The sequence below is a fragment of the Somniosus microcephalus genome, chromosome 18 (genome assembly GCF_052327205.1).
Source record: "Somniosus microcephalus isolate GS21.2 chromosome 18, FLI_Smic_1.0, whole genome shotgun sequence".
Lineage (NCBI taxonomy): Eukaryota > Metazoa > Chordata > Chondrichthyes > Squaliformes > Somniosidae > Somniosus > Somniosus microcephalus.
Window position 1 is genome coordinate 6,409,292 of NC_141004.1, and position 20,924 is coordinate 6,430,215.

At 49.7% G+C, this 20,924-nt stretch overlaps 1 protein-coding gene across 6 annotated transcripts in view; it reads left to right on the forward strand.

Moving 5' to 3' along the window:
* Positions 1-20,924, forward strand: part of LOC147104991 (serine/threonine-protein kinase TBK1-like) — a 112,342-nt gene that overhangs the window by 38,475 nt on the left and 52,943 nt on the right. For 5 of the 6 annotated variants that reach the window (XM_086010983.1, XM_086010984.1, XM_086010982.1 and 2 more), the window contains exons 3-8: positions 1,286-1,426; positions 2,464-2,593; positions 5,260-5,441; positions 12,024-12,184; positions 13,050-13,160; positions 15,258-15,437. In XM_086010983.1, coding sequence (XP_085867109.1) covers positions 1,286-1,426; positions 2,464-2,593; positions 5,260-5,441; positions 12,024-12,184; positions 13,050-13,160; positions 15,258-15,437 — 905 coding nt within the window. Of the gene's footprint in view, positions 1-1,285; positions 1,427-2,463; positions 2,594-5,259; positions 5,442-12,023; positions 12,185-13,049; positions 13,161-15,257; positions 15,438-20,924 lie in introns of those variants that run through there. The other variant, XM_086010987.1, reaches the window with a different exon arrangement.

Below are 20,924 nucleotides of genomic sequence, written 5' to 3' on the forward strand. Positions count from 1 at the left end.
TGGGGTTGAGGGGTATGGTGAGAGGGTGGGGTTGAGGGATATGGTGAGCGGGTGGGGTTGAGGGGTATGGTGGGCGGGTGGGGTTGAGGGGTATGGTGAGAGGGTGGGGTTGAGGGATATGGTGAGCGGGTGGGGTTGAGGGGTATGGTGAGAGGGTGGGGTTGAGGGATATGGTGAGCGGGTGGGGTTGAGGGGTATGGTGAGCGGGTGGGGTTGAGGGGTATGGTGAGAGGGTGGGGTTGAGGGGTATGGTGGGCGGGTGGGGTTGAGGGGTATGGTGGGCGGGTGGGGTTGAGGGGTGTGGTGAGCGGGTGGGGTTGAGGGATATGGTGAGCGGGTGGGGTTGAGGGGTATGGTGAGCGGGTGGGGTTGAGGGGTATGGTGAGAGGGTGGGGTTGAGGGGTATGGTGGGCGGGTGGGGTTGAGGGGTATGGTGGGCGGGTGGGGTTGAGGGGTGTGGTGAGCGGGTGGGGTTGAGGGGTGTGGTGGGCGGGTGGGGTTGAGGGGTATGGTGGGAGTGTGGGGTTGAGGGGTATGGTGAGAGGGTGGGGTTGAGGGGTATGGTGGCCGGGTGGGGTTGTAGGGTATGGTGAGCGGGTGGGGTTGAGGGGTATGGTGGGCGGGTGGGGTTGAGGGGTATGGTGAGAGTGTGGGGTTGAGGGATATGGTGAGCGGGTGGATATGGCGCACAGCAAGATCTCACAAACAGCGTTGAGATGATGGCCAGATAATCTCACTTGTTGGTTGAGGGATACATTTTGGCCAGAACACCATGGAGAACACTCCTTCGAAATAGTGCGGTGGGATCTTTTACATCCACCAGAGAGAGAAGTGAAAAGCTCACTGCCTCACTGACTGGATAGTTTCCAACCAGGGGCAGTTTGGAAGAGCTTCCCTGACTATTCCTTGAACTGCCCAATCTTCTAATACGGGTGTCCAATCTGTCTCGCTGTGGGACTGTGCTCACCACCTTCCAGTGAAGAAGGAAAAATAAAGTGATGTAAAAATGTAAATCCAAGGCAAACGCTTCCCTGCGGTCGGAACTCAAATCCCAGGGAACGGTTAAAATGAGGAAGTTTGGAATTGGGGGAACTATTTTACCCAAAGGTTAATCAACCCGAGGAATACGTTACCAGGGAGGACTTTGTGAATGGAGTCATCCTTTAGATGTGTTTCTGGAGAGAGAGATAGACGTGGTGAGAAGATGGGCTTGATCCAATTAAAAGGGACAGGTTTGTTGGGCCGACTGCCTTTTCCTGTAACAGTTTCAAAATCTACTTTACAGAAAACCGGAGACCAGTACGCGGTCAAAGTGTTTAATCATGTCAGTTACCTGCGGCCTTTTGAAGTGCAGATGAGGGAGTTTGAAATGTTGCGGAAATTAAACCACAAGAATATTGTGAAGCTGTTTGCAGTGGAGGAAGTGGTGAGTGTTCGATTCTGTCACTAACTGTCTGAACCAGGTCACTGAAATCCCCCCCTCGGCAGAGGGGCTTTTCCCATGAAACTGCCCTCCCCCCAGAACCAGGGGCAGGGAGAGACCTTCTCTCCGCCCACCCTCCCCTTTCCAGAACCAGATGGATATTGTAGCACCGTGGTTATGTTACTGGACTAGTGAGCCAGAAGCCTGGACTACTGATCCAGAGACATGAGTTCCAATCCCACCACGGCAGCTGGGGAATTTAAATTCAGTTAATTAAATAAAAAGCTAGTATCAGTAATGGTAACCATGAAACTATCGGATTGTCGTAATTACCCATCTGGTTCACTAATGACCTTTAGGGAAGGAAATCTGCCGCCCTTACCCGGTCTGGCCTCTGTGTGACTCCAGACCCACAGCAATATGGTTGACTCTCAATTACTGGTCAAGAAGGCGGATCACCTCAAGGGCAACTGGGGATGGGCAATCAATGCCGGCCTTGCCAGCGATGCCCACATTCCATGAACGAATATACAAAAAAATCTCTCCTCCCCCAACACCAGAACCAGCGACAGACCCTCAGAACTAGCACGGTGGAATTACACGAGAGTGCTAGAGATCTGCACCCCCCCCCCCCGACCAAACTATTAGAACCGTCACTCATCAGAGGGAATTCCAGAGTAAGACCAGAGATTCCCCCCGCGCCCCCCCCCCCCCCCAAAGAACCACCTTGTGTGAGAGACTCCCCTTGGGTAGATGGAGTTAAGATACAGACCAGCCATGATTAAATTGAATGACAGAACAGGATTGAGGGGCTGAATGGCCTCCTCCTAATCCTAGAACCACCGAGACACTGAGAATCACTAAACACGACAAAGAGTTGGGCGATTCCATGAATTGCTAGCCTGCCGGCCTCACTGTTGCTGATGGTCAGGCCCCTTGGTGTCTGTGGGCAGTTGCCGGATGTGGTGCTGCTTGCTGCTGCCGTGTGTCCCACTCCCCAGCCATGGATTGTGACGTTTCTCTGTCTGCCTGTCCTCTAGGGAGTCACTAAACAGAAGGTCCTGGTGATGGAGTACTGCGCCGGCGGCAGTCTACTCAACGTTCTGGAAGAATCGGAAAATGCTTTCGGACTGTCGGAAGCCGAGTTCCTGATTGTGCTTCAGAGCGTCGGTGAGTTTCACGCTGTCCACATTTTGCCGGATATCATCCAAGGGGGCTGTTTTATGGCTTGGTGCCACCGGGGCGAGTCTGGCAAATTGGCGGGGGGTGCGAGATAGCTGCACTGTCCCAACAATGTGCCCTAGCCCCAGTCCCTGGACGGCGCCCCCTTGTCTCCATCAGCGGGACGTTTTCATCATGTTTCAAAGTGGCCAAAGAGACAGAATGGCAATGGCAGGTTTAAGCTGTGGCTGATGGAGGTTTGTAGATGGATTGAAGCTACCGTTCACAAGCACCTGGCAAAGAAGGAACTTGCATTTCTATAGCGCCTTTCACGCCCTCAGGCCATCCCAAAATACTTCACAGCCAATGAAGTACCTTTGAAGTGCGGCGATGTGGCAGCAAGATCCCACAACAGATTATTGGCGGTGTTGGTTGAGGGGGTTGGCCAGGACATTACCTGTCGCTTCACCCAACAGTGACTTAATATCTGTCCCTCCCTCCTGAAAAAGCAGACAGATATCTCCGAGAATGCGGCATTCCCTCAGTGTCAGCCGCCATTAGGTGCTCCGGTCCAGAGGTGGAAGTGCTACCACTGAACCGGAAAATCTCTCACTAGCAGCAATTGAACTGTGTTCATTTATAACAATCAGATTTTGTGCCCTTAAAAGAATGGGCCAAATCATAGGAACAGGAGGAGGCCATTCAGCCCCTCGAGCCTGTTCCGTCATTCAATGACATCATGGCTGATCTGTATCTTAACTCCATTTGTCCACCCCTGTTTCGTTACCCTTAATACTCTTGCCCAACAAAAATCTATCAATCCCAGTTTTGAAATTTTCAGTTGTCCCCCAGACTCAGCAGCTTTTTGGGGGAGAGAGTTCCAGATTTCCACCACCCTTTGTGTGAAGAAGTGCTTCCTGACATCACCCCTGAGCAGCCTGGGTCTAATTTTAAGGTTCTGCCCCCTTGTTCTGGACTCCCCCCCCCCCCCCCACCCCCCAACCAGAGGAAATAGTTTAGAAACATAGAAGATAGGAGCAGGAGTAGGCCATTCGGCCCCTCGAGCCTGCTCCACCATTCAATGAGATCATGGCTGATCATCCAAATTCAGTACCCTGCTTTCTCCCCATATCCCTTGATCCCTTTAGCCTTAAGAAATATATCCAACTCTTTCTTGAATATATTTAATGAACTGGCCTCCACCGCCCTCTGTGGCAGAGAATCTACCCTATCAACTCCTTTAATCATCTTAAACACCTCGATTAGATCACCCCTTAATCTTCTAAACTCGAGGGAGTACAAGCCCAGTCTATGCAACCTGTCCTCGTAATTTAACCCTTTAGGTAGAACCCAGCTCCACATCAACAGCAGAATAATACATTATAATGGCCCAGAAATTCGGGTCGGAGGCTTCCCGCGGGTGCAAGCCCCCGACCTGCACTTACCTAGCGTGCCAGCCGTTGAGCTGTGGGCCCGCGTGGAATTCCAATCCTGGGCCTGCTCCAACTGCCGGCGCGCAGTGCTTGCGTATCCCAGGGGTGCAGTTAGTTCGATGCGTCCCCTGGGATCACGTGGACCATGGGGAGCCAATCGGAGCAGGGAATGCTTCATTCATAAGTTTGACAGGAAGAGCTGTCAAACCTATAAATACTATAAGCCCCAAAACATCACTAAATCTTCAAATACATTTTTTAAAAAACATCACATTTTTAAAATAACTATAAATTACATAAAATAACTATTTTAAACAATAATTTAAATTTTTGAAAAAATTAATTACATTTTCTAACGGGGCTAAACATAAACTTACCTTTCTTTAAAGTATTTAAAAATAATAAACCTGTGGAAAAAATGTTTTAATTTTAATTAATTCACTACTTACCTTGTTAAAAGCAGGCCTTACGACTGCTTTTTAAAAGTGTAACTCCTGGAGACTTACCCTCCCGGAGAAACCTGCAAAAAAAAGTAAGTTCCAGGTGCACGCGCTGCCTCTCCCGCGCACGCGTTCGACCTCTGAACCCTTACCTTTAAGGGAACGGAAGTTCCGGTTTCCCGCGTATGCGCAGTGCATGCACGGAACCGGCACTTCCATTGGGCCTACAGGTGAGTACCCCGTGCGTACTCACCCGTGGAGACCCGAATTTCTGGGCCAATGTGTTTTTATTCGTTCCTGGGATGTGGGCGTCGCTGGCAAGGCCAGCATTTATTGCCCATCCCTAGTTGCCCTCGAGAAGGTGGTGGTGAGCCACCTTCTTGAACCGCTGCAGTCCGTGTGGTGAAGGTGCTTCCACCGTGCTGTTAGGGAGGGAGTTCCAGGATTTTGACCCAGCGACGATGAAGGAACGGTGATATTTCCCCAAGTTAGGATGGTGTGTGACTTGGAGGTGGTGGTGTTCCCATGATGTAACATTCCCGCCATCAAAAAACTCTGATCTGCTAATTGCCCCAAATGTTGTTGGCTTTGTGCTGAGAGGCCCAACCTCGCAAGGAATTGGTGTGAAACTGCCCCGAGTTATTTTTATTTAGGACGCCTTTTGAACCAGGAGAGAAGCTGTCTCACCAGTCGAGGCTGGATTCAGACCCGGGTCCCATCAAGTGAAAGGCCCCAAAATTACACCTTTACTGGAGTTCCTTTGCCTCTCCCTGTCCCTACTCACTCTTTCCTCTGTTACCAGTGGGCGGCATGAACCAGTTGAGAGAGAATGGAGTAGTCCATCGGGACATTAAGCCAGGGAACATCATGCGAGTGGTTGGAGAAGATGGTCAGTCGGTTTATAAACTGACAGATTTTGGAGCAGCTCGGGAACTAGATGACGACGAGAAATTCATGTCGCTGTACGGGACCGAAGAGTATTTGGTTAGTACCCTTCCAAAATTAATAATATATAGCTGTAACACACTGGGCCTCATCCTTCGGCATGTTCTCACTGGAAGAGAGAAGGTCAAGAGGTGATGATTGCTGTTTTTAGGATTCTAAAGGGACCCGATAATGTCGACCATGACGAGCTGTCTCACCCTCTCCAGAACAGTAGGCCCAGAGGACACGGCCTGCGCTCGAAGGGGGTAAATTCTGCGGAAACAACATTTCAGTGAGCGAGTGGTCAATCTATGGAACAGGCTCCCTTGGGAGACAGTGGAAACAGTTAGTGTCGATTCATTCATGTGCAAATGAGATAGATTTCTTTCAGAAAATACCATTCTGGGCTCCAGTATCTGAGTAATGTGAGACGTGCCGTGTGGTGAGTGTGGCAAGCTCGGGAGGAACAGGTGACTCTGGACCTCTGGTTCCTGTTAAATCTGTGAGTTGTTCAAGTAATTAATACTGAGACTTAATCAGTAACAATAAAACAGGTCTTTACTGGTTGGAGGTAGGGACTATACGTAGGTCTTTACTTCATGCCCACAGGCGGGAACTGAGGGGAGATCAGTACCCACAGTACTATTTATACCCCTATGGCCAGGAGTGGTACTGCGTATCACTATGCCCTACAAGTAGTGCAGTCCTGTCCATAGGTTCAAAGTAGCACACATATTACATACACAACATTCCTCCCTTCCTAGCTTTACAGTCATCTCCCCATTTAACATAACGTAATAACATATATACATATATAACTTCAGGTTTACATAACAGAATAACATAGATACATAGATAACTTCATGTCAAAACAGATCACAGATTCAGTCTCTGCGGAAAACAGTTCACAGATTCAATCTCTGTGGTGTAGTCGGTTCACGTTGCTGGAGTGACTCATTCAATAGTCCTTCCATGGATTTAACAGTTTGAACTTCCGAACTGAATTGGCTCCGTTCGGAGGGACCACGTGTGTGATCTGGTAGAGGTAATAATGGTTCAGATGGGTCATCTTCTGTTTCGACTTTTCCTTTTCTGCTTCTTGGAGACTCTCTGGGCTCCACTGTCAGCTGCCAGCTGCATGCGCAGTTCCTCCTTCTCTTCCTCCTTTTTCCGTAGTAGAGCCACCTTCTCCCGATGTTCCGTAGACTTTCGGTGCTCCTCCATGATTTCTGTATGGTGGGAGTCGAAGTTACAAGTTGGGCAGGACAGGACATAGTAATATTCGGTGTCGTCCTGATCTAGGCCAGCGAGAGGGTCTTCTATTTCCTCCATACCCAGCTGGGCGTTAGCCAGCTTTTGTTCCAAGTCCAGACATCTTTCCTGAAGAGACTTCTTCATGCGTACCTCTTCATCCAGCTTTTTCTGGGCTTTCAGCAAGTCGTTTACTAATGACCTCATTTGAGATTTTACTACTTCAACTTCTTTTGGAGATTGATTGATCGGACTATTCAATCCCTCTACCGGAGCAGCTGTTTCAGCGGTCTGTTGTTCTACGTTGACGTGAGTCAGCGTACTTTTGGCATCCAAGGGCTGCTCTGTTGCAGTCATCTCAGTCTGTGTTGCCACCTCAGCTCTTCCAATAACCTTTGAGAGCTCCGAACCCCTTTCGTTTGAATATTGAAGTTCGTGTTCAAGTTTTTCCCATTTCAGAGTCCTGTCCTTCAGCATATGCAGGAGTTGGCTGACCGTTAACTCCTCTGACATCAGATGTTTTGTGTGCTCCTGCTCCATTTTCTCCATCAGCTGCTTCTGTTGTCTTTCCAGATTCTCCAACTCTATATCAAAGAACTCTTTCGTTGCATTCAACTCTTGCTCAAAACGGCGAAGCATTTGTTCTAATTGCTGTTGTAGTTTGAAATGGAGTTGAGTTCGAGCCCGGTGTCCCTCAGAAATGGGCACATCAGTAGACTTGCCAGACTCAGAATCCACAGTTAAACTATGTTGTTGTTGCTCAGTGGAATTCTGTGCTGAAACTTTGTCTTTTGCACCTGAGTTGGGCTTACCATCATCCGTTCCAGAGTCTGGGCCGACTATCTTCACCGAGTTCTCACTCGTTATTGTTTGTAGGAAATGCCAGCCCATATTCATTTTCCTAATCCACTCCCGTCCTAGTAGTGGAGAACCTCCTTCAGATATCACATATAAGTCCATTATTTGACTGTCTTCGCCCTTGTGGACCACTGCAACCTCTATTTTCCCGATGGGGTACACTCTTTGCCCCGTGTATGTTTTCAATATAATCCCCGTATCCTGTAGGGGAATATGTTGGAATAACTTTCCGTAATCTTTCTTATTTATGACCGTCAATGCCGATCCAGTGTCCAATTCCAGTTTTACTTGGACTCCTTCTATCTGAAGAGTGACCCAAATTGTCTGGAGGTCTGCACCCTTACCAGCGTTGAGTACTCTTAAGCTAGCCAGTTCATTACAGCTTAAGCTAGCCAGTTCATTACTGCTAGCGTCTGAATCGGACTCCTGTTCGGTCACCTTGTGTACCTTTGCGTATTTTCCTTGCGGTGACTTCTTGTTGCTGGTCTTCTTCGCTGACCTGCATACTCTAGCTATATGTCCAAGCCTACCACAAGTTCTACATTCTTGGTTTTTAAACCAACACTGGTTCTGATCATGCGTTGTCTTTCCACAACGATAACATTTGCCAGAACTCACACCCAATTTGTGTGCACTGAGCTCCGGTGACCGTAGCTGCATTACTGCCGTGCCTCTCGCTGCGGCTTCGTGTGCTGCTGCCATAGTGACCGCCTTCTCAAGCGTCAGCTCATTCTCCTCGAGCAGTCGCTTTTGTGTATCCTGTTTAAATAAACCACACACAAATTTGTCTCGAAGTGCCTCTGTCAGTCCCGTTCCAAACTGGCAATATTTCGCTAATTTACGCAATTCCAGCAAATAATCAGCATTGCTTTCATGCTGTAGCTGCCTTCTGTCGTAAAATTTAAATCGTTCCGCTAGCATCAGCGGCGTGGGGTTTAGATGATCTTTCAGGACAGTAACAATCTCATCGAACGTCTTATCCGCCGGTTCATCTGGTGATAACAGGTGTTTCAATTTCCCGTATGTCTTCGCACCCATTAAATTTAATAATGTTAGAGCTTTATCTTGGTCACGGATTTTATTGGCCTTACAATAATTTTTTACTCTTTCAACATATATGGCCCAATCTTCGAGGTCACTATCAAAGGTGCTAATATTCCCGTGTTTAGGCATTGTAGATTTGCAATTTCTCAGATTTTTTTTTTTACTGCTATCCAAGATGGCGGCTTCCCGCTCTTGCCGTCGTCCTCCGCCCACAAAATGGCGGTTTTCCCGCGCTTGGCGGTCTTCACCCGTCCCCCAACGCCGTCTCCCTTCAGCCCCCGAGTGCGGCCCTTATCTTCGCCGCGATCGCCCGAGTGCGGCCCTTATCAGCGGATGCGATCGCTGGATCGCGAAGCGGCTCTCGGCTCTTATCAGGAGATGCGATCGCTCTGTTGAAACGCCTCCCGCTCGAAGTGGCTCTCGCGCCCTATTCCTCCAGCTCCCCCAGCCCCGTTCGTGCGGCCAACGCGGTCGACTGCCTGTCGCGTCGCTGCCCGGCTCAGACAACGGCTTACCCACCACCAAGCTGGAGAAGAAGCTGACGGTCGCCGATGGAGGCTCCGAGGTCAGGATGTCTTCCAGTGGGGTGGAGAGGGTGGAAACCTCTCTGCAACGTCCTGGCTGTGGACGAAGCTGCCGTGGAGTGACTGCCGCAGGGTCCGAATCAGACTCGTCGCCAGTGTTAAATCTGTGAGTTGTTCAAGTAATTAATACTGAGACTTAATCAGTAACAATAAAACAGGTCTTTACTGGTTGGAGGTAGGGACTATACGTAGGTCTTTACTTCATGCCCACAGGCGGGAACTGAGGGGAGATCAGTACCCACAGTACTATTTATACCCCTATGGCCAGGAGTGGTACTGCGTATCACTACGCCCTACAAGTAGTGCAGTCCTGTCCATAGGTTCAAAGTAGCACACATATTACATACACAACAGTTCCCAAAGCTCTCCCCCACTGGGGATTTTCCTCACCTCATGTCTGGGTCTGTTGTAGACTCGTTGATAGAGATTGATCGCTGTGATTGGTCAACAACTCCATTATTGTATCATGTGACTACCAGGATGGTAGAAGGAGAACTAGAGGCACCTCAGTCTTTTTTCGTCTAGCAATGTTCCCATTGGTCCAAGAGGAGCCCTCCAACGGCCGTGCTTTTGAAGAGTTTTCCCCATTCCCGTCTCTCCTGCCAGCACTGAATGGGAAACCTATAGAAAAATGAAACACCCTGCCCAGGAAGGAGATGGAATCCACCTGCCCCGTGCTCTGGTGTGTGGTTGTTATTTTCCCTCCCTCCCTCCAATCCTCACTGAAGAAATCAAGACCCATCACACCTTCTCCTACCCAACTCATTCTCAGCATTTCAAAACTGTGGAGTTCCTCAGCTCACTCTTGGCTTCCTCCTGCAACCTGCAGGCTTTCAAAAACTCGGTTTGGTGTCACCTAAACTTAGTTTCCTGATTTACCTCATCTTGTCTCCAATTCTTTTCAACCCTACTCTCTGAGCCCTGATACAATAGCAAAATACTGCGGATGCTGGAAATCTGAAACAACAAAAAGTCCTGGAAACACTCAGCATTGTGGAGAGAGAAACAGAGTTAATGTTTCAAGTTTCAACACCTGCCCTTTTACCTCCTCCCTTCCCACTGTCCAGGGCCCCAAACACCCCTTCCAGGTGAAACAGCGATTTACTTGTACTTCTTGCAATCTAGTATACTGTATTGGCTGCTCACGATGTGGTCTCCTCTACATTGGGGAGACCAAACGCAGATTGGGCGACCGCTTTGCGGAACACCTCCGTTCAGTCCGTAAGCGTGACCCTGAGCTTCCGGTCACCTGTCATTTTAATTCTCTGCTCCACTCCCACTCAGACCTCTCTGTCCTCGGCCTCTTACACTGTTCCAATGAAGCTCAATGTAAGCTCGAGGAACAGCACCTCATCTTTCGATTAAGCACTTTACAGCCTTCTGGACGCAACATCGAGTTCATTATTTACAGACTATATCCTCGGCCCCTATATTTTCTTTTTTCTCTCACGTGGCAGCTGTTGATGATTCTGCCATCGCCATTTACACCTCATCTAGAGTCATCTTTTGTTTCTTAACCTGTCCCATTACCATCTCCTTTTGCTTTACACCATCATCCCTTTTGTGTCTTAATCTCTCCTGCCTTCCACCCTATCACAGAACTTCCTTTTTGTTATTTCCTCCCTTTCCCTGCCCCACACTTGCTTAAAACCTGTTACATCTCTAACTTTTTCCAGTTCTGACGAAGGGTCACCGATCTGAAACGTTAACCATCTTTCTCGCTCCACGATGCTGCCTGGCCTGCTGAGTGTTTCCAACATTTTCTGTTGTAGTTTCGATGAACCCTGAACCTTTCCTTGGGGCAGAGCAGAGGCGGAAGGGAAAGTTGAGAGACCATAACACCTGCCCTCTCCTGCCCCTCAAACAGATTGCCTTTCTGTGTGCACTCTTGCTGCTCAATGGCACTGACCATGTGGAGATTCAACAGGAGATGGGGGAGAAAGTTCCTGATAAAGAATGGGGTTAAATGCATCACCCGGAGTGTTACGGAGCTATACAGATCAGGAAGGTTCTAGGTTGCATCCATGGTCTTTTCTAAGTTACCTGATGTCAACTGACTGCCACTGGAGGAAGGGGGGAATCCGCTGCTGCTCACTAGCCAGAGACACCTCCTGAGGAAATGCTCCTCCATGGAGATTGGGCGAACCCAGGGTCAGTCTCAGCTACGATCCCCCTAAGTTGGATAGCTTGCTGACATTCCCTGTCTAGGCTCAGACAGAAAGAAGATTGCCATTTCCCATTGAATAATATCCCAGCAACAGTCAGTGCCTTAAGGAAAGAAAAATTGGAGGGGGGTTGGGGGAGGGAAGCATTGAAACATTGAAAGGATAACAAACTGAGAAGAACCTTGACAAGGTACAGACTTAGCGAACATAGCCTAGCGATCGAAAAAGGCAGACACAGGCAGACCAGGCTGCCAAGAGAGGACAGGATATGCTCTCACTGCAGTCAGGGAGTAGTGGAGACAGAGATGCACTTCCTCACAGCTTGTGGAAAATATCAGGGCATCAGGGAGAATTTCTACCAAAAATTCTCACAAATATGCCCTGATTTCAGAAATCTGAATGACAACCAAAAACTCCCATTCCTACTGGGAGAGGAGAGAAGCTGTATAACACTGGCGGCACACTATGTTACAGCTTGCCATGAACAGAGGGACAACCAGTAAACTAAGAAAAGAATATATATAAACAATGCGAATGTATATTTATACACTCAGGGATATACCTGTTTATACACTGTATGAATAGAACTGCGTTTATGTGCTAAACCATAAATGTATTTTGATGCTTTGGCAACATAAGATGTAACTTATCATGCCAATAAAGCGATTTGAATTGTGAAATGACTTTTCTTCCCACCACAATCTCCAAACATTAACTGGCTTGACTTTGCGTCTCGGCAGCACCCGGATATGTATGAACGCGCCGTACTTCGGAAACCACAGAACAAGGCGTACGGTGTCACCGTGGACCTGTGGAGCATCGGTGTGACGTTTTACCAAACAGCGACCGGCAGTCTGCCTTTCATTCCATACGGGGGACCCCGCAAGAACAAGGAGATGATGTACGTCACTCTCAGCAACGTTTTTGCATCTCTTTATATTAATCAGGGCATTTTTCCATCCACAAATCTTCCGATCTATCGGTTCATCTTTAGCTGTCTTCCCTCTCCATTCCATCTCATCCCATCCATTCTTGTATCCAATCCCATTACATCTATCTCATTTCATTCCATCTTCTCTATCTCCTTTTTCCCATCCCTTTTTTTTTATCCTTCTATCCCACCCTATGGTGTCACCTGTGGCTCAGTTGGTCGCTCACTTGTCTCTGAGTCTGAAGGTTGTGGGTCCAAGCTCCCACTCCAGGGACTTGAGCACACAAATCCAGGCTGACACTCCCAGTGCAGTGCTGAGGGAGTGCCGCTCTGTCGGAGGTGCCGTCTTTCCGATGAGACGTTAAACTGAGGCCCCGTCTGCTCTCTCAGGTGGACGTAAAAGATCCCATGGCCATTATTTCAAAGAAGAGCAGGGGAGTTATCCCCGGTGTCCAGGCCAATATTTATCCCTCAATCAACATGACTAAAAACAGATTATCTGGTCATTTTCACCTTGCTGTCTGTGGGATCTTGCTGTGCACAAATTGGCTGCCACGTTTCCTACATTACAACAGTGACTACACTTCAAAAAAGTACTTCATTGGCTGTAAAGCGCTTTGGGACGTCTGGTGGTCGTGAAAGGCGCTATAGAAATGCAAGTCTTTTTCTTTCCTGTTCTTTCATCCAATCCCATTTTACCTATCCCACTCAACCCCTCACCCATCCTTCTATCCCACCCTGTTCTTTCCCCACCCCATCTCCTGTCTCCCAGCCATCCCATCTCTCTATCTCGGAGATTGGCCAGCTCTTTATCATCTCAATGGTTTAATTCCAGGTATAAAATCACAACAGAGAAGCCGGCGGGAGCGATTGCGGGAGTTCAGCACAGAGACTGTGGCCTGGTGGAGTGGAGCAATGAGCTGCCAATCACTTGCCGGCTCTCGCAGTAAGTCCTCTAAAGATGGGTCTTAAATTAGCAGAATCACCCTCCGTCTCTGACCTTTGATAAGGCAGCTGACTGGATTTTTATAGTTTCCTATTAGAGTGCGTTGGGTTGGTCTGAATTTGATCATAATGAGGAAACGGAGCCAGATGTGGTCCTGCAAACGACCCACAAGAAGCACTGGAACACAGGAGCAGGAGGAGGCCATTCAGCCCCTCGAGCATGTTCCGCCATTCAGTGAGATCATGGCTGATCTGATCTGATCTGATCTGAATGATAAGGATCAAAGAGCATGATCTGAAGCGTCAGTGAGGCTCAGTTGGCAGGTAGTTAACAGGCAGTTTTTAGCCTAATCCCTGACTCTCACTGGGGTACAGGTTCCACATGCACTGACTCTCACTGGGGTACGGATTCCACATGCACTGACTCTCACTGGGGTACAGGTTCCACACACACTGACTCTTACTGGGGTACGGATTCCACACACACTGACTCTCACTGGGGTACAGTTCCACAGACACTGACTCTCACTGGGGTACAGGTTCCACATGCACTGACTCTTGCTGGGGTACGGATTCCACAGACACTGACTCTCACTGGGGTACAGTTCCACAGACACTGACTCTCACTAGGGTACAGTCCCACAGACACTGACTCTCACTGGGGTACAGTTGCACAGACACTGACTCTTACTGGGGTACAGTTCCACAGACACTGACTCTCGCTGGGGTACGGGTTCCACAGACACTGACTCTCACTGGGGTACAGGTTCCACAGACACTGGTTCTCACTGGGGTACAGTTCCACAGACACTGACTCTCACTGGGGTATGGGTTCCACAGACACTGACTCTCAGTGGGGTACAGTTGCACAGACACTGACTCTTACTGGGGTACAGTTCCACAGACACTGACTCTCGCTGGGGTACGGGTTCCACAGACACTGACTCTCACTGGGGTACAGGTTCCACAGACACTGGTTCTCACTGGGGTACAGTTCCACAGACACTGACTCTCACTGGGGTATGGGTTCCACAGACACTGACTCTCAGTGGGGTACAGTTCCACAGACACTGACTCTCACTGAGGTACGGGTTCCACACACACTGACTCTCACTGGGGTACAGTTCCACAGACACTGACTCTCACTGGGGTACAGTTCCACAGACACTGACTCTCACTGGGGTACGGGTTCCACAGACACTGACTCGCACTGGGATACAGTTCCACAGACACTGACTCTCACTGGGGTACGGGTTCCACAGATACTGACTCTCACTGGGGTACAGTTCCACAGACACTGACTCTCACTGGGGTACAGTTCCACAGACACTGACAAATCAAATCAAATCAAATCAACTTTTATTGTCATTGTTAGTGCACAAGTGCAGTACAACGAAATGTAGGCTTGCGGCTCCCGAGAGTGTACATTTAGATTAAGACATTTAAACATTCAACATACATTTGGCTTGTAATACATTAACATAAACATAACCATAATAAAGTGCATTGGCAGATGTGCAGGCTTTAGAGTTTATTTGTGGAGTTCAGTAGGATGACAGCCCTGGGAAAGAAGCTGTTCCTAAATCTGGTCGCACTGGGGTACAGTTCCACACACACATTGACTCTCACTGGGGTACAGTTCCACAGACATTTACTGGAAAAGCTTCCTTGAGTGACCAAAGTCAAGGTCAAACAGGAACTTTCGTTAAATCCTCTGTTACCCGTGCAGAACAGTCACCAGACTGAGATGCGGAGAATTTTCAACTCCGAGTGTTGTGAATCTTTAGAATTCTCTGCCCCAGAGGTCTGTGAATGATCAGTCGTTGAGTATATTCAGGACTGAGATCGATAGATTTTTGGACTCTAGGGGAATCAAGGGATATGGGGATAGTGCGCGAAAGTGGAGTTGAGGTCGAAGATCAGCCGTGATATTGAATGGCGGAGCAGGCTCGAGGGGCCGCATGGCCGACTCCTGCTCCTAATTCTAATGGTCTTGTGCTTGCCTCTGTTTCTGTTTGGTAGCTGCAGAGGTTATCAACCAAAGACCAGCATAACTCATCTGCTGTGTTCCTTTTCCCCCTTCGCTATCTTCCTCCAGGGGTTTGAAGGCCCTCTTAGTTCCCATCCTCGCCGGTATCCTAGAAGCTGACCAGGCCAAATGTTGGGGATTTGACCAGTTTTTTGCAGAAGCCAATGACATCCTCCACAGAACCGTGGTCCACATCTTCTCATTGCAGCAAGCCACGATGCACAAAGTCTACGTGCACTCCTACAACACGTAAGCCTCCCTGTTTGTTTGTCTCCTCTTTAGACTTAATAATAGTAAGTTCAGAAACCGTCTCGAGTCCGCCCAGAGGGTCTCTGTTTCATTCTCTGGATCTCCGGTGCCTTTTCCTCTTTTCCCTGAAGTGTAAATTCACTGATTCCCGCACTCCCAAGGGGAAGATGTGTTCGATGGGCCGAGGGACAGGGAATTGGTGCCATGTCGCTGTCACCCAATCTCAAACCATAGAGACCAGCCCCCACCCTGCCCCCACCACCACCGCCCCAGTGGGAGCGTGGACTCATTGAATTTACCGCTCCTTTCGTTGGGTGAATTTGCACCATATTTGAGGTAACGGTGTCGGTGCTGATGAATGAGACACTATTTCTAATCTTGCCAATTGTTAGAAGAGGGGATCATATTCATAATTCCAAGCTCAAATCAATAAGGCTCTTAAACATTGAATATCAGTTGTCATCATTTCATTAAGCATGTAGTAGTTACTTAGACATTGACCTAAAAGACATAACTAAGCTGGCACGTTGTTTGTAGAGGGATTGAAAGTTGTTCCAGTTCTGAGCTCGGTATCTTGGGTCTTTACGAATCTCAAATACTCATTATAAACCGCCAGTTTTTATACATTTCTCTCACTCCCTCCATGAAATAATCCACACAATTCTGCCTTACACAATGATATAAAAGTTAAAATACAACTCCATATAAGGAGAATTTAATTGACTTTTCCCTCATCAAAACCTTCAGTTTTCCTTACTTAACAAGCTCCTTTTCCCATCGACCGGCTCAACTCCCCAACTTTGTTATCTTAACGATAGTTTCACTCGTTACATGTAATTGCTACTGCACCAAGTGAAACTTTTAATGATCAGTCTGCCTTTGTTTTTTTTCCGTTCCAGTCAATCTCCTGCTTGTACAGAAACCCCAGTTAAGAAGGATGATGTATACCCAGATGTTTTCCTTTGCGGAACTAGCAGTTTCCCCCACCCCCCCAATATTAGCAAATGATTCAATGCTCGTCTTTAATCAAACCTCCTGATTTCATCCTGAAGCTGACCATTGCTGCAGCTCCAGCCCCAGTCCAACAGCCCAGTGGAACTTTAAATTGACTTAAACAGAAGAGCATCAAACTTCCTTGCTTGACAGTCAGAGGTTATAGGTTAACATTACTGAAATATAAAGATAAATCAATAATCCTCTTCTTAGGCAGTCCCTCGGAACCGAGGATGACTTGCTTCCACATTAAAAAATGAGTTCGCAGGTGACGGATGAGTCCAATGCGGGACCTACAGTCTCTGTCACAGGTGGGGCAGACGGTGGTTGAAGGGGCGGGCGGGTGGGGTGCTTGGGTTGACGTGCGCTCCTTGCGCTGCCTGCGCTTGCTCCCGGCGAAGAGACTCGAGGTGTTCGGCACCTTCTCGGTGCTTCTCCTCCACTTTGTGCGGTCTTGGGCCAGGGATTCCCAGGTGTCAGTGAGGATGTTGCCCTTTTTCAAGGAGGCTTTGAGGGTGTCCTTGAAGCGTTTCCTCTGCCCACCTGAGGCTCTCTTGCCGTGCCAGAGCTCTGAGTAGAGCGCTTGTTTTGGGAGTCTCGTATCGGGCATGTGGACCATGTGGCCCGTCCATTGGAGCTGATCGAGTGTGGTCAAAGCTTCGATGCTGGGGATGTTGGCCTGAGCAAGAACACTGACGTTGGTGCGCCTATCCTGCCAATGGATTTGCAGGATCCTGTGGAGGCAGCATTGGTGCTACCTCTCCAGTGCTTTGAGGTGCCTGCTGTACATGGTCCATGTCTCTGAGGCATACAGCAGGGCGGGTATCACTGCTGCCCTGTAGACCATGAGCTTAGTGCTGGGTTTGAGGTCCTGGTCTTCAAACACTCTCTCTTCCTCAGGCGACCGAAGGCTGCATTGGCACACTGAAGGCAGTGTTGGACTTTGTCATCGACGTCTGCCCTTGTTGACAGTAGGCTCCCGAGGTATGGAAAGTGGTCCACGTTGTCCAAGGCCTTGTGGATTTTGATAATCGGGGCAGTACTGTGTGGCGGGGGCAGGTTGGTAGAGGACCCTTGTCTTACGGATGTTTAGTGTAAGGCCCATGCTCTCGTACGCTTCGGTGAAGGTGTTAACGATGGTTTGGAGTTTGACCTCCGAGTGAGCGCAGATGCGAGCGTCGTCTGCATACTGTAATTCGACGACAGAGGATGGGACGACCTTGGATCTGGACTGGAGGCGACGGAGATTGAACAGTTTCCCGTTTGTTCTGTAAATCAGCTTCACTCCAGCGGGGAGCTTACTGAGGGTGAGATGGAGCATTGCAGCAAGGAAGATCGAGAAGAGCATTGGTGTGATGACACAGCCTTGCTTGACCCCGGTTTGTACATGAATTGGGTCTGTGGTGGAATAGTATAGCACTGGTAGATTTCAGGACAGTTATTCCTTACACTGTATCGAGCACTCCCATTTCAGGTACAGCATGTGTTAGATGCAACGTAAAGTTCCTTCTATTTTGCCTTAAGAAAGTGCATCAGTCACAATTATAGACCAATAACCTTTACTAGACAAGTGTTCAATTTATGCAAATCAGTGCTAATTTTGTGCTGTGTGACATTTTCGATCCCAAGTCCCTGAGCTGAGAGGACAATGTTTTAACTCATCGTATTTCTCAAGCCCTCCTTATGATGAACGTGGTTTGCAGTTTTCATACGTTTATCATCATAGAACATCTGAATGGTTATCTTGTGCTTGTTTATAATGAATTGCCTCCCCCTGTTTCAGCATCAGTACGATGTTCAATCCCCTGGGCAAGTCGACAGTTAGTTCTATTTCCCAGGCCCCTCTCGGGCTGCTGGGCAAATGACAATCCAGGGCCGGCTGGTCCTTGGGGTTCTCCCCTCCAACCCCAGGAGGACAGGAGACCTCCATTCAGTACCTCTATCTCTCTCGCTCGCCCGTGTTCTCTCGCGCTCTCGCCTCTCGCTATCTCCGCACGCTCTTTATACACACATATATATACTAGCTGGAGTGCCCGGCGGTACCGAGGGTTTTTTGAGGGCATGTTGTTGTTGGAAGAGAGAGAGAGAGAGAGAGAGACTGGGGGGAGAAGAGAGAGACGGGGGGGGGGGGAAGAGAGAGAGAGAGACTGGTGGATTTAGTTCGGGATTAGCCTGGAGAGAGAGGGGGGGAGGAGCGCCTCAGGCCTGGCCCGATCGACCCCTGCGAAGGAAGGAAGGAAGGCAGGAAGAAGGCGAGCTCTCCCTCCCTGTCCCACCCCCTCACTCTTTCCCTCCCTCACCCTCTCTCTCTCCCTGCCCCTGTGTCTCCCTGCTTTACTCTCTCTCCCTCCCTCCCCTCTCCTCTCCCTCCCTCCCCTCTCCTCTCCCTCCCTGCCTCTCTCCTCTCCCTCCCCTCCCTCCCTCCCTCCTCTCCCCCTCCCTCCCTCCTCTCCCCCTCCCTCCCTCCTTCCCCCTCTCCCTCCCCCTGTCTCTCCCTCCTTTCCGGTACCAGAACGGAGTCAGTCCGACATCGGGAGGCTGGGTGCCCATCGCTCCGAAGCGAGCCCGGGGTTCCTCATCGTTAACACGGCGGGCCTTTGGACCCGGTTGGCCGGGCGGCAGACGAACGCCTTTCGCTGTGATGGGGGGGAGAGAGAGACGCCGCCGCTCACCTGCTCGCTTCCCTCTTCCCCCGGGCTTTCGGGCTGCGCGGGGAAGAGAGAGAGAGAGACTGGGGGGGAAGAGTGAGACGCCGCCGCTCACCTGCTCGCTTCCCTCTTCTCCCGGGCTTTTGGGCTGCACGGGGAAGAGAGAGAGAGAGAGAGACTGGGGGGAGAGTGAGACACCACTGGTTGCCGGGGTAACCCTCCTCCCTCCCTCCTGAGCGGCTACAGGCTGTGAGAGAGGCCCGGGCCCGGTTGCCGGGGTAACCCTCCTCCCTCCCTCCTGAGCAGCTACAGGCTGTGAGAGAGGCCCGGGCCCGGTTGCCGGGGAAAACCTTCTTCCCCCCACCCCCGCCCTCCTGAGGGGCTACAGGCTGTGAGAGAGGCCCGGGCCCGGTTGCCGGGGAAATCGTTCCCCACCTCAACTCGCTCCCAAAATCCCCTCCACACACACAAAGTGGGAAAAATAAATCAAGAGTTAGGAATCAAGATGGCCACCACTCACCTCAGCTCAGAAGGATTAGGCCCGCCCACACACGCAATGAAACACCCGCCGTGACACACCGATTCGTCAACCATCAGGTTAATCCCCTATACAATTGGTCAACCATCACATCACTCAACGCTAATGAGCGGAATGTTGCCGTTTTTTGAACCTTTTTTGTATACTGTCTGAACAATTTTTGTCTGACCAAAAAGTAAATACGCCTATTAGACTCCCCTAATAAGCTTTCTTTTGATATAACATATGTGTAGGTACGCTCTATAACTTTTGATTGTATAGCGGCCAGACAGACAGACAGACAAACAGACAAACCGCTTTATATATATAGATACACATAGCCCAGCTCTGCTCCAGTGTAGCGCATTGCTGTGAAATCCTGAGGGTGAGACTCGACCCCCTTACCCATTTAGTTGGCCCAGGTTACTGTACTCCACCACAACCTACTAATAAATGGAGCAATGAGAAAACCGGCTTGCTAAACAGGCTTCTATGTAAATATGATAATACATAGGAGTTGCTGGATGATAAAAAGACAAAGTCCGTCTAGTTTGCCTTCTGCTATCCTGATAGTCGCAAGATGCAGCGGTAATGGAGTTGTTGACATTTTTTTTATATATTTGTCCTCGGAATCTGGGTGACACTGCAAAAGGCCACATATTTTGGCCATCGCTAGTTGCCCGGAGGGTGTTAAGAGTCAGCCATGTAGTGTGGGACTGGAGTCACATGTAGGCCCAGACCGGGTAGAGGTGTGGCCGATTCCCTTCCCTGAAGGACGTTCGTAAACCAGTTGTTTTTTTTTTCAACAATCTGGCAGTTTTCCCGGTTATTCTGTCTGGTGCCAGCCCACAAACTGAATTCAGTTTCCCACGGAGGCAGCGGACCCAAGAGGGAGCGAGAGCGGAGCCTGAGGATATAAAGAGCGAGGCAGAGCGAGGCCCGAGAGCGGAGGCAGCGGACCTGAGAGAGCGCGGAGCCTGAGGATATAAAGAGCGCAGCAGAGCGAGGCCCGAGAGCGGAGGCAGCGGACCGGAGAGGGAGCAAGAGCGGAGCCTGAGGATATAAAGAGCGCGGCAGAGCGAGGCCCGAGAGCGGAGGCAGCGGACCTGAGAGAGCGCGGAGCCTGAGGATATAAAGAGCGCAGCAGAGCGAGGCCCGAGAGCGGAGGCAGCGGACCGGAGAGGGAGCAAGAGCGGAGCCTGAGGATATAAAGAGCGCGGCAGAGCGAGGCCCGAGAGCGGAGGCAGCGGACCTGAGAGAGCGCGGAGCCTGAGGATATAAAGAGCGCAGCAGAGCGAGGCCCGAGAGCGGAGGCAGCGGACCGGAGAG